Below are 15000 nucleotides of genomic sequence, written 5' to 3'. Positions count from 1 at the left end.
TCCTTTTGGAGACTGAAGGCTCCTTTAGGAGATTTTGAAGACTCCTTCGTAATACTTCTCCTGGCAATATTTCGTAAAGATTCTCTTAGCAATATTTCGTAAAGATTCTCTTGGTAATATTTCGTAAAGATTCTCTTGTTAACATTTGGTAAAGATTCTCTTGGCAATATTTCGTAAATATTTTCTCATTAATATTTCGTAAAGATTCTCTTGGTAATATTTCGTAAAGATTCTCTTGTTAACATTTGGTAAAGATTCTCTTGGCAATATTTCGTAAATATTTTCTCATTAATATTTCGTAAAGATTCTTTTGTCAGAATTCCGTAATTCCGTTTTTATGTATATAGATTCTCTTGGCAATATTTCGTAAAGATTCTCTTAGCGTTATTTCGTAAAGATTCTCTTGGTAATTTTTCGTAAAGATTCTCTGAGTCTGAGTCAGATGTGTCCCCGGGAGTTAGTGTTTCCGGTGATGACTCATTTCCGGAGTAGGAGGTTGGAAGGTTTTAGAGAGAAATATTTTTTTATGTATATAGATGTGAGAACATAATCAAATGATTAATGAGACCTAACTAATAACAAACCAGATCAGGACTGAGCCGTCTTATGCATCTATTTTGCCAACCGACGGACAAGCACTCTAGCCATAAGTAGACTTCAGGATCCAAATGAATCAAGGAAACTTATTCTCATTGGAATTTCTGTCATTACAAGAAATTGTGTATGTGTAGGAGTAGGTGTGTGTATTTATGGTTATGTATGATTTGTATGTGTACATAATCACCTGTATTTGTATGTGCATGCCAATGTGTATGTGTATATACTGTATATGTGTATAATGTATGTGTATGTATACCCCATATGCATGCATGTACATATAAATAATATATATATACATATATATATATATATATATATATATGTATATATATATATATATATATATATATATATATATATAGACATACATACAAACATTCATACATCCATATATGTACACATTCAAACACACACACACACACACACACACACACACATATATATATATATATATATATATACATATATACACAAATGCGTATTCACATTCATGCACACCCATATACATATATAGCAACATACATACATACACATTTACACTCATACATGCATATATACTGTACGTACATACATTTATACGCACATACATACATTCATATACTATTACATGTCTGCACCTATGCCATAAATTCTGTAACCCATGGGCGTGGATTGCATAATTTCGCCGAACGCAGTTTCCCGTAACCCCTCGCCGCGCTTTTGCCAACGGGAGGCAAGCGAATATAACGCAGTTATGGAGCCTGCGTGACTGGCAATTCTAGGCGTTAGGGCATTCCTATTTTTGTTGTTTGTGTGCGAGCGTTTTTTCATTGTGTCTAATGTGTAAAAATTCCTATGATTATGTAAGAGGGTTAGAAAGTATTTTATTTTTTTATTTATTTTATTTATTTATTTATTTTTACGAAGTAACACCTACCCATAGGAAAAACGAATAGCGGTGACTTAAATTATTTTGCCATGTGATGGTTTACATCTTAGGTCCTCCATCGGAGTCACCGTTGGTAAATATCCCACTAATTCGTTTCCATGTGAAAGGTATTATGTGTTTGTTACTTTTATGTTTGGTACCATATCACTACTAGTTTAACACCTTGGGGGCAGATGTGATCTAAGTGACGTTTTTAAAAAGTAATGAAATTACTTTGTGGAATAGGGCTAACTTATGACCTTTAAAATCATAAGAACATATGAATGAAGGGGAATGTATGAGACCATAAAGCCTACACTAGGCAGTTCCATGTCCATTACGACCTGTCATCCCCATCCATAAAGAAGGTACATGCTTTTGCCTTGGCTACCTCGCTTATAAGGGGAATGAAAGTTCTTGGTATATACTGTAGATAGATAGACTTGTTAAAAAACGGTAATCTTTTCGAAGAATTAGTGGAAGATAGATATATAAGAATATTTATAGTAATATACGAAATATCCTCAGAAAGTTGTAGTGAGTTGTTAAATTTCAAAAGATGTTCTTCGGATAACATTAAATTTATGTGTCATTTTGCTACAGTGGATAAAAATGGCTACTTATCTATTTACATTGCTATATGTTGTGCGAGTCTTACTTAATCTGTTTTTAGTAAGTGTTATAAATTGACACTGCTTCAAATATTCCGGTCAATGATCTTCCCGAACTCCGTAACCTTTTTGTATTTAATGTTGACGTGCCAGCTGGATAAGTGACAATGCGCACATACATACATAATCTACATACATACACACATACATACAAAGATACATATACATACAAACACATACATACATACATGCATGCATGCATACATACATACATATACATACATACATATACCAAGGCTTTTTCCCCCTTCCAAGGGAGGTAGCCAAAAAGGGAAAGGCATAAAAACACTCCCACCCATTTCATCCCTAAATACACTCCACACCCCTCCCACCCTTCCTCTCATCTGAGCACCTCCTGGATGACGGGTCATCCCTGCACCCTGCCCACCGCCCTGGGTCAGAAGCAGTGTCGCAAGACACAGTACATCCACAGCAAGGCCGCTTCATTTAATCGGCGACCCCCCCTCTCCGTCCCCCTTTGCATATAAGGCGAGGACGGGGAGAAATCCCTTCGGGCTGCGTCAAAATTTACTCACACATACTACCCCACCCCACACCCATTCCTCCTCATGCAGTCACAACATCATCCATATACAACCATTCTCCACTCACCTCTGTCTTCCGTCCTCTCCCTTCCTTCCTCAACAGACATTCCCCTCTTCCCCAAAGCCCCCTTCACCCCATCCATCCACCTCATCCTAGGACGTCCCCTCATGTTCACTCCCTCCACATCTGCCTTCCATACCTCTTTTACTAGTCTTTCTTCACTCATTCTTTCCATGTGTCCAAACCATCCTAATATTCTTTCATCAACCCTATCTCCCAAATCCTTTTTCACCCCTGTTCTCCTCCTCACCTCCTCATTTCTCACTCTATCCAGCCTAGTAACCCCCACCATACTTCCATACATACATACATTTCTACACACATACAAATTTGTTGCTTGATAGCCCAATGTCCTGAAAGGTACATCCCATTCTAAGAGATGTCTCTCTCTCTCTCTCTCTTTCTCAAAAAAAAAAAAACTTCGTCACAAGCCAGACGATTTTATTTGCCTACATATCTACTCTTTTGTTTGAAAGAAAGATTCCATGGCACGAGATCCCATTCTATGTTTATCGAATTCTGACTGTCAAATGAATAAGATTGTTTGGCATTTTCATAGCAGTATCCGTATACACTGTCCAACTTATAGTGCCAGATGGTGTATGTATATATATATATATATATATATATATATATATATATATATATATATATATATATATATATATATATATATTTATATTTTTTTTTGTTTATATATATATATATATATATATATATATATATATTCATATTTGCTATGAAGGGAGTTGCAGCAATCTCATCTTCGTACTAACTGGTTTCTGGTGAGATATTTCTCTGGTGTCACCTTATTCATTATATTCGGTAAAGCCCTATATCTATAGGGTGCCCAATGGTCCACGCCGTCTTTATGACGGTACCCCACATATCTATGAGGAATTTCCTTGTTTGCCATCAGGGACGTGCCACTTAGCAGTGGGTCCTGCGACTTTGTGTTAGAGCTGCTCTTTGTCTGATCTTTTTTGCAAAACCTGTTCGATATGGGTGACCCTGCAGAGATTTCCTCTCTATCGACATAGCTTTTGTAATCATTAAGATTCTCAAGCCTATCCACCACGTCAAGGTATCAACTCTCGGACAACATAATTCTTATTTCAGAAAGAGCAGGAGACTTGCAAGATATGCTGAGCGATCTAAACAAAGAAAGTCTCAAAGTAGGTTTAAAAATGAATAAGAGTAAAACCAAAGAAATGTTCAACGCGAAAGTTAAAAGTAGAGAGATTGTAATTGATGGTGAGAGTCTTGAGGAAGTTGAAATGTATAATTATTTAGGCCAGATGGTGAAGGTGACGAAAGATCATGATAATGAAATAAAAGGACGCATCAAAAATGGTTGGAAAGTATTTGGTAAGTATAATGAAATGCTGAGAGGCTCTCTACCTTTATGTTTGAAACGTAAAGTTTACAATCAGTGCATTCTACCAGCAATGATTTACGGGTGTGAGACTTGGAAGCTGAAGAGGGTGATGGAAACAAAGCTAAGGACTGCACAGAGGAGAATGGAGAGATCAATAATGGGAATAACACTGAGAGACCGAAAGAGAGCAAGTTGGGCAAGAGAGCAGACTAGAGTGAAAGATATTGTGGAGGCAGTAAAAGAAAGGAAGTGGAATTGGGCAGGTAAGCTGGTGCGAACGACTGATGAGCGATGTAGCAAGTGTGTAACTGAGTGGACGCCGCGAGATAGGAAGCGTGGAAGAGGGAGACCAGGCAGAAGGTGGAGAGACGAGATCGAGAAGTTTGCAGTAGTGACGTGGCAGAGGATGTTACGGTCGTGTGATTCATGGAATGCTGTAAAGGAGGCCTTTGTTCAGCAGTAGACTCAAGATGACTGATTTGATCTTTATATATATATATATATATATATATATATATATATATATAATAAACACTTAGGTAAATAGGTAAATAAATATAATGTGCGTGTATATATATATATATATATATATATATATATATATATATATATATATATATATATATATATATATATATATATATATAATAAACAATTAGGTAAATAGGTAAATAAATATAACACTGGGGAACACACTTTCGGTTGCATGAGTTCTGACACTTGATTCTGGTAGATTTGAGGTCACAGATTCTGAAAATGGCATTCGTTTGTGCAGATCAGGTCTAGTTTTGATGCTACGCGGCAATTTACATATCAGGTGACATGTTCTGAAAATAGCAAAGGGAGGTAATAAGCATATTAGTTTACATTCATCAAATACTATTCTTAATTACATCAGTGCGTCAAATATAGATTTGTGTGTGCATTATTATTTTATTCCATTAAAACAATTATTTTATTTCTTTTCCAGGTGTGATCATTCTGTAAACAGTGTTGACTTCAATCAAAGGAAACATGGCCTCTATAGCAAGTAGAAGGAAATGTGTGACGTGCCCGGATTCATTCTGCTACATTTGTGGTGCATTGACAGCTCCAAAGCAAAGAAGGAACATTAGTGAATTTGTGAAGAGAGCTTACTTTTGCTACTTTAAAGTGAAACTTGGAGATCAAGACAAACCATGGGCACCGCATAAGGTATGTCATTCCTGCGAAGAAAACTTGCGTCAATGGACTAAAGGAAAAGACAAAATAACATTTGGTACTCCGATGATATGGCGTGAGCCACGGGACCATGTCACAGACTGTTACTTTTGCGTGACTCGTGTTGCTGGTTTCACTAGTAAAACTCGTCATCTTATCACATACCCTAGTCTAGATTCAGCAATCAGGCCTGTGCCCCATTCAGATGATGTTCCAAAGCCTATCTTCACTCAACTTGCTTCTGTTGAATCTGACAGTGAATGTGACACTGAGGTCACAGAGGAGTCAACTAACAGAAATGACTTAGATTTTGCAGGCATATCAACAGAACCGGAAACATTTAGCCAAGCAGAACTCAGTGACTTAGTTCGAGATCTGGGTCTGTCTAAAAAGCTGTCAGAATTGTTGGCTTCACGGTTAAAAGATAAAAACTTGCTGAAAATAGACACAAAGGTAACATTCTTTCGCAACAGAGAAAAGAACCTCTTACAGTTCTTTGATTCTAAATTTGACTTCGTCTACTGTTGTGATATTCCTGGATTAGTCACCGCGATGGGAGCTCCAGGTTATGATCCGAAAGAGTGGCGCCTCTTTATAGATAGCTCTAAGCGGAGTCTGAAGTGTGTTTTATTACATATAGGCAACATCTTTGGCGCAATACCCATAGGACACTCAGTACACCTGAAAGAAAAATATGAACACATCAAAACGGTTTTGGAGCTACTCAAATATGAAGAACACAAATGGATCATCTGTGTTGATCTAAAAATGGTCAATTTTTTGCTAGGACAGCAAGGTGGGTATACAAAATTTCCTTGCTTTATCTGCCTCTGGGACAGCAGAGCCAAAGACAGACACTGGATTCAGAAGGAATGGCCAGTTAGGGAAAGCCTCAATGTTGGGAAAAAGAACATCATTTATGAACCCCTAGTGGAAAGTGGAAAAATTGTTTTCCCGCCCCTTCACATCAAGCTGGGCCTTATGAAACAGTTTGTCAAGGCGCTCGATAATGACAGTGACTGTTTTAAGTATCTGTGTGAAGTGTTCCCTGGTTTAACGCTAGAAAAACTCAAAGCAGGTATTTTCGACGGCCCTCAAATTAGGACGCTGATTAAAGACCAAGCCTTCACTCAATCCATGACTGATGTTGAGAAAAATGCATGGGGAGCATTCGTTTCTGTTGTAAGGAACTTTCTTGGAAACAGGAAATCAGAGGACTATAAAGAGCTCGTTGAATCTTTGATGGAAAGTTTTCATGTGTTAGGTTGCAACATGAGCATTAAGATGCATTTCTTGAACAGTCATCTTGAACTATTTCCGGCAAACTTAGGGGACGTGAGTGATGAGCAAGGTGAACGCTTTCACCAGGATATCAAAGTCATGGAAGACAGGTATCAAGGTCGCTGGGACATTCACATGATGGCGGACTATTGCTGGAGCATTCAGCGAGACTGCACTGAGAGGCGATATTCAAGACAGTCCATTAAACGCAAGTTTGTGCCTGAATAAATCTGGCATAGTTCACAAAAGCAACTGATGGATCCAAAATATGCTTGTCAAGGTAAATAAAAGTAATTAAAAATTAATTCTACGTGTTTGGTAATTCCTCTCTGTGTGCTGGTTTAGATTTTTAGCAGTAGTATATGGTAGTCTAACTATATAGAGTAGCAAATGGGAGGTAAATCACCGCAACAAAACTAGACCCGATAGAAAAAAACCGGTGCCATATTTGAAATCAGTGACCTCAATTTACCCAGAAACAGGTCTCAAAATGTATGCAACTGACAAAAAGTTGAATTTTGTTCCCCAGTGTAATGTGCGTGTATATATATATATATATATATATATATATATATATGTGTGTGTGTGTGTGTGTGTGTGTGTGTGTGTGTGTGTGTGTGTGTGTGTGTGTGTGTGTGTGTGTGTGTGTGTGTGTGTGTGTGTGTGTGTGTGTGTGTGTGTGTGTGTGTGTGTGTGTGTGTGTGTGTGTGTGTGTGTGTGTGTGTGTGTGTGTGTGTGTGTGTGTGTGTGTGTGTGCCAAAAAAGCTGGAGTCCAAGAACCATGATAGAAAAAATTAAAAGCACAGGAATCAGAAACAGATCATTTAATCCCGACGTTTCGAACCTCGACAAAGTCAAGATGAGTGTTGCCTCCGGCCTTTTTCTGAGAGCCTTTAGGATCTGTAGTCCCAGATTCTTGGACTGGGAGATTGACCTCATCAAAAGAAAACTTTTTACATTGGCATACCCGCCCTGGTTCCTGGATCAAGCCTTTAGCAAGGCTAGAGCCAACTACCAATAAAACTTCAGTTCCCACCACACAACTCTCTTTCAAAGACGTTTTAAAAATCCCCTAATGTAACTCCATTAATCCTTTATTTAATTTAATCCCCAACAACCACCTCACAGTTGCTTATCATTACCCTAATACTGAAAACAAACAAACTCTTAATGTACATCAAAGTTTAAGGAGAGCTGAGGCTCCGGGAGTTTATAGCCTACCATATAGAGATTGTGATTTAGTGTATCTTGGCCAAACCGGCAGGGATCTTAACACCAGATTAACTGAGCATAAAAGGGCCATTACTTATGCCCGGGAAAATTCTACTATGTTTCAACATGTCAACAACAAAAATCATAGACTTCACTGGGACAAGGGCAAATTATTGTTTAAGTCCAACTGCATCTTCAGAAGAAAAATTGTTGAATCCGCCTTAATAGAAGAATGTCCGAACTTGAATAGTTCCAAAGGTCAATGGTCCCCGGACATAATCTCACGTCTAGCCGTGGGCCGTTTGTTTAAAAATTTTCACCCTACCCTCGTGATCCCGCTTTTCCACCACTCCTGACCCCACATCCCTTCTGACCTCACACCTCTACCTGATTGACCACATATACCCCTCCCTTCTGACTCCGCCCTGCGTGACAGACTGTCGCATGTCAAGATATCCCTGTTCCTCCTCCACTTACATCTCAGTTGTATTTATGTCTCATTTGTTTCTTGTAACTTGTACTTTCCTGAAGAGGGCTATAATTATCAGCCGAAATATAAAAGTTATACTTTCTCCTGAGTTTCCTTTTATTCTGACTGCGTTCTACGTGATTATATATATATATATATATATATATATATATATATATATATATATATATATATATATATATATATATATATATATATATATATATATATATATATATATATATATATATATATATACACACACACACACACACACACACACACACACACACACACACTATATATATATATATATATATAATATATATATATATATTTATTATATATATATATATATATATATATATATATATATATATATATATATATATACACTTAGCTAAAAACACCAAGCGGAGAGCTTATGGGCGTGGTTCCCTGCTCACAGTTGAGTTCCACCAAGCAGGTAAGAAACTACGTGAGAATAAGGTTATAGTAATTAGTAGGGCGGACAAATCAGACCTATTCCTTATTCTTAATCGTTCAGAATACATTGGCAAAGTTGAGAGTTTTACTCTTGAAAAAAATCTTTCATAAGACGAAACGTTGAGCTCCACAATTAAAGGGAAAGAAATGGATAAATACGGAGACCTAGTTTCACTTCACCCTGTTAATGGCCAAATCTTAATCAGGAAAATTGACAATACGAGGAAAAAAGCGAAAACTATGACAATGCTGTCGTTTTTAACTCTACTTGCGCGCGTGCGCGCGCGCGCACACACCCACACACGCATGCACACACACGCGCACACACACACACACACACACACACACACACACACACACACACACACACACACACACACACACACACACACACACACACTCACACACACACACACACACACACACACACACACACACACACACACACACACACACACACACACACACATATATATATATATATATATATATATATGTATGTATATATATATATATATATATATATATGTATATATATATATATATATATATATATATATATATATATATATATATATATATATATATATATATATATATATATAAGAGAGAGAAATCAGAAGCAGAAAAATACACTCACAACAAACAATCTTTCACTTGACAAAGGATGTCTTGACTGCTGAATAACGCCATATGTCAGGACACAAATCAAGAATAGATTAATAACAAAACAACTCTTCCTCTCCCATGTTTTTGCTTGCCGAATGGACAACATCTTCATTCTAAAAAAGACGCGGTAAGTCGTGAGAATACTTAGAAGTGATAAGACTCTCGGTTTTCGGAAACAGAAGACGATGTTATTAAGCCTTTGTGCATTATAGGGTACCTCCTTTCATTACAGTGACGAACATCTTCTGTTGTTGATATTGTTAATAACAGGCGATTCGGATCAGGTAAAGTGTGGCATTTTCCAATGAGACTTTTGTTGTGGGTAGAATGTCCCGCAGGTAATTTTCAATTTCAATATTTTCCGAGGGAAGACGTAATTGATTTTGTTGAGTATTTGATGTTGACCTCACATTTTCCAATAAAGCTTCAGCCATTTTTTTTTTGTCAGTGTTTATTTTGTTTGTGACATTTTATTTTGTTTGTGACATTTTATTTTAGATACCCGCGCACTGGAAAAATGATAAACACGAAGATAAAAAAATAATAATAATAGAATAAAGCAAAATAAAAATCAATATGGCGATGACGGTATAGATTTTTCATATTTTGAAGTGGCACACTATTCTCTGCCTGACAAGCGTGTTGGCAGACTTCGCTGTTATTGTTATCATTTAGTTCTCTGTGGGTGGCCTTAATGTCGTTCTTCCTGACGAGGAAGATAATCATTCTAACTTCCGTCGAGCGATTTTATTCAGCTGAGGGAAAACCCTGCACTGTACTACCCGAAAAGAGTCACTTGTGAATTATTGTCAATTTTGTACATTTTAAAAGTACTTTTTTCAACCTTGCAGGAAGAAAAGTTTACCCAGTCTGAAGATGTCGATCCTCTTCTCTGGTCTTGGCTCGAGCATGACCCACATGGCCATTGTAAGAGTGCGCTTCTGATGTTGGCTGAAGGTCGAGGGAAGTCGGACAAGAGCAGGTTTGCCCTTCTTGCAGCAGCCCAAGTAGTAACGCAGGAGGTCACGATCATCGAGTTCGTCTGCCTCTTCCTTGTAGTAGGGAACTTGTCCTGTGCACAGTTCGTAGAAAACACAGCCGAGGGCCCAGACGTCCACTTTGCCTCCGCTGTATGGGTGCATCTTCGTGTCGATCACTTCCGGTGCCATATACCAAGGAGTACCACGGCGACCTTTAATGTTTTGTTCATAGACCTGAGGCGTTCATCGGGACATTCCAAAGTCGATCAGCTTGACGATCTTGTGGTCTGCGCTGAGAACGATGTTTTCGGTCTTGAGGTCCAGATGAGCCAAGTTCTTCGAGTGCACGTAAGCGACGGCTCGAACGAGTTGCTCGCAATAGGACGCGACTCTGTCGCCCCAATCTTGGTAAGGCTGCTCTGCGTGTTGGCTGACGGCGCTGTCGAGCGTCCCGCCCTCGCAGTACTCTGTGATTATGACGTTCAGTTTGCCTTGGGTCGCCACATCCACAAGACGAACAACGTTGGGGTGAGTCAGCTCTGCGAGGGCTTGGATCTCGCTCAGAGATCCCTTGTCTTTGGTCGGGATCTTGGCGACGCAGATGTTTCCTGTCGTCTTGCCGATGACCAATGATGTAATTGCATAACCTCCAGAGCCCAGATCAGATTTAAAAGTGTAATTTTCATTATAATCAATGGTTTGTTTGCTGCAGCTTTGGGCGTTTACTGGAGTTTCGGTCGGTTCAACGACGGGCTTCGAGGTTGACAACTGGCGACCCTCGAGGCTGTTTCCCTTCTTCTGAGGCAACGATGTGTGATGGCGACTCTTGACCGAAGCCTCTTTACCCGGTGAAATGCCCTCCGTCTTCCTTGCCTCCTGGTCCTTAGGAGGGTTTCTTGAGGACTTGTTGGGGCTGTCTTCCTTTTCCCGATGATTTCTTGGGGTCAGGCAACAGCAACAAACCATTGATTTGATGACGCCCACGAAGAATCGACGAAGTCTGGTGAGTTCGAACTTACGAAGTCGTGCCATCATTCTGTTGCGAGTCCTGCCTAGTGCCAGACACCAGTGTCTATCAGGGGTCAAAGAAGCGTTTGTGTCAGCGCCCACAAAAGTTAGACTCAGATAGCCAGCAATTGTCCTCAATCAAGCAATGACATTTGCATTTTTCCATTTAAGAATTTTTCTTTCTTTCCTATTTCTCTTGTGTTACATTTTTTGTTTTCTTATTTAGTTCTTATGATGTACCACGTCGATTAGCTTAGCGGTATAAGGGGATGATAATAGATATTTTTGCTGTGATGTGAGAACATGACCATAATCAAATGATTAATGAGACCTAACTAATAACAAACCAGATCAGGACTGAGCCGTCTTATGCATCTATTTTGCCAACCGACGGACAAGCACTCTCTAGCCATAAGTAGACTTCAGGATCCAAATGAATCAAGGAAACTTATTCTCATTGGAATTTCTGTCATTACAAGAAATTGTGTATGTGTAGGAGTAGGTGTGTGTATTTGTGTTTATGTATGTAGTGTATGTGTACATAATCACATGTGTATTTGTATGTGCATGCCAATGCGTATGTGTATATACTGTATATGTGTATAATGTGTGTGTATGTATACCCCATATGCATGCATGTACATATAAATAATACATACATATAGATAGACACACATACATACATACAAACATACATACATATAAACATGCATACATACATACATGTACACATTCAAACATATATATATTCATATATATATATATATATATATATATATACACAAATGCAAACTCACATTCATGCTTACCCATATACATATATACCCACATACATACACATTTACATTCATACATGCATATATACTGTACGTACATACATACATATATACGCACATACATAAATTCATATATTATTACATGCCTGCACCTATACCATCATTTTTGTATCCCATGGGTGTGGATTGCATAATTTCGCCGAACGCAGTTTCCCGTAACCCCTCGCCGCGCTTTTGCCAACGGGAGGCAAGCGTATATAACGCATGTTATACGCAATTATGAAGCCTACGTGACTGGCAATTCTAGGCGTTAGCGCATTCCTATTTTTGTTGTTTGTGTACGAGCGTTTTTTCATTGTGTCTAATGTTTAGAAATTCCTATGATTATGTGAGAGGGTTAGAAAGTATCTTATTTATTTATCTATTTATCTTTACGAAGTAACACCTACCCACAGGAAAAACGAATAGCGGTGACTTAAATAATTTTGCCATGTGATGGTTTACATCTTATGCCCTGCATCGGAATCACCGTTGGTAAATATTGTACTAATTCGTTTCCATGTGAAAGGTATTATGTGTTTGTTACTTTTGTGTTTGGTACCATATCACTACTAGTTTAACACACTGGTGGTAGATGTGATCTAAGTGACGTTTTTAAAAAGTAATGAAATGACTTGGTGGGATAGGGCTAACTTACGACCTGTAAGCTCATAAAAACATAAGAATGAAGGAGAATGCAAGAAACCATAAGGCCTACACTAGGCAGTTCCATGTCCATTACCACCTGTCATCCATCCCCATCCATAAAGAAGGTACATGCCTTTGACTTGGCTACCTTCTTTGTAAGAGTGATAAAGTTCTTGGAATATAGATAGATAGATAGACTTGTTAAAAAAAAAAACGGTAATCCTTTCGAAGAATTAGTGGAAGATAGATACATAAGAATCTTTAAAGTAATATACGAAATATTCCCAGAAAGTTGTAGTGAGTTGTTAAATTTCAAAAGATGTTCTTCGGGTAACATTAAATTCACGGGTCATTTTGCTACAATCTAATTGTGGATAAAAATGGCTACTAATCCATTTATATTGGTATATGTTCTACAAATCTTACCTAATCTTTCTTTAGTAAATGTTATCAATTTATGCTGCTTCAATTATCCCGGTCATTGATATTTCCGGACTCGGTAATCTTTTTATATAATGTTGACGTGCCAACATGCAAACATAAGCACATACATACATACATACATACAGACAGACACATACATACATGAATATACATTCATACATACATACATTTCTACACACATAAAAATTTGTTGTTTGATAGCCCACTATCCTGAAAGGTACATCTCATTGTAAGATTCTCTCTCTCTCTCTCTCTCTCTCTCTCTCTCTCTCTCTCTCTCTCTCTCTCTCTCTCTCTCTCTCTCTCTCTCTCTCTCTCTCTTTCACTCTCTTAAAAAATGTCACGAGATCCCATTTTATTTTTATCGAAGTTTGACTGTCAAGTGAATAAGAATGTTTGGCATTTTGCACAGCAGTATCCGTATACACTGTCCCACTTACAGTGCCAGATGGTGTATGTATATATATATACATACATATATATATATATATATATATATATATATATATATATATATATATATACATATGTAAATGTTTTGGGCAAAGTCTTTCTCGTAAACAATTCCTATTAAATGCTAAAGCACAAGTGGCGTCAATGATTTTAAGAGAACATTTCTCTAACTCTCTGTATTTCCTTTTCTCTTCATATTTCAAACTCTGTGTCCAGACTTCCGGGACGTAATTCCACATCGGGAAGTTGTCCCAGTTACCCTGTCCGTCTCGGTAGGGTAGACAGATTCCCACCTTATGAGTGACCTCTCCCTGCCGTTTTCACTCGGCCTTATATACCCATGTTTGTATTGATGTATTGTATTATCCTGAAGATGACCATTTGTAATGGTTGAAACAGCTGTCGGTAAAATGAATCAACATTCTAAAGCCTTTTACTATTTCCTTCAGTGTTTGAAATATGAAGAGAAAAGGAAATACAGAGAGTTAGAGAAATGTTCTCTTAAAATCATTGACGCCACTTGTGCTTTAGCATTTAATAGGAATATATAAATATATATATATATATTACACACAGGAACCCACAGTCGGAGAAAGAATAAACTTCGAATAAAGAAAAATCCTATATTTCGGCTATCAACTGTAGCCCTCTTCAGGAAACTACTTTCCTGAAGAGGACTACAGTTGATAGCCGAAATATAGGATTCTTCTTTATTCGAAGTTTATTCTTTCTCCGACTGTGGGTTCCTGTGTGTAATTTACAAATGTGCTACTACATTTCTGTTTAGAAATATATATATATATATATATATATATATATATATACATATATATACACACACACACACACACACACACACACACACACACACACACACACACACACACACACACACACACACACACACAAATATATATATATATATATATATATATATATATATATATATATATTACATATACATATATTATACATATATGTATATATATATATATATATATATATATTATATATATGTATTATATATATATATATATATACATATATACATATGTGTGTGTGTGTGTGTGTGTGTGTGTGTGTGTATGAAAAAACCTGGAGTCCAGGAACCATGACAGAAAAAGTAAAAAGCACCTTACCCAGGAACAGGTAATTATGAGGTACACTTGGCGA

The 15000-nt window shown here is 37.5% G+C and overlaps 2 protein-coding genes across 2 annotated transcripts; one reads left to right on the top strand and one right to left on the bottom strand.

The window, feature by feature from the left end:
* Nucleotides 1–4853: 4853 nt before the first annotated feature.
* Nucleotides 4854–6871, top strand: LOC143022615 (uncharacterized). The gene has a single exon (XM_076180913.1). It carries the CDS (start codon nt 5177–5179, stop codon nt 6869–6871), a length of 1695 nt encoding a protein of 564 aa, XP_076037028.1. The 5' UTR covers nt 4854–5176.
* A 3831-nt stretch (nt 6872–10702) lies between these two features.
* Nucleotides 10703–11788, bottom strand: LOC143022619 (calcium/calmodulin-dependent protein kinase type II-like). Its single transcript, XM_076180918.1, has one exon. It carries the CDS (start codon nt 11492–11494, stop codon nt 10703–10705), a length of 792 nt encoding a protein of 263 aa, XP_076037033.1. The 5' UTR covers nt 11495–11788.
* Nucleotides 11789–15000: the final 3212 nt, after the last annotated feature.

Source organism: Oratosquilla oratoria, unplaced genomic scaffold, assembly GCF_046742065.1.
Source record: "Oratosquilla oratoria isolate Oo_2021 unplaced genomic scaffold, ASM4674206v1 SCAFFOLD127, whole genome shotgun sequence".
Taxonomy (NCBI): domain Eukaryota; kingdom Metazoa; phylum Arthropoda; class Malacostraca; order Stomatopoda; family Squillidae; genus Oratosquilla; species Oratosquilla oratoria.
Note: the sequence above shows the minus strand (reverse complement) of the source record. Positions and strands in the feature narration are given on the sequence as shown.

Excerpts from the sequence above, each read along its gene's own strand:
- LOC143022615 (XM_076180913.1), top strand. The coding sequence starts at position 5,177 with ATGGCCTCTATAGCAAGTAGAAGGAAATGTGTGACGTGCCCGGATTCA.
- LOC143022619 (XM_076180918.1), bottom strand. The coding sequence starts at position 11,494 with ATGATGGCACGACTTCGTAAGTTCGAACTCACCAGACTTCGTCGATTC.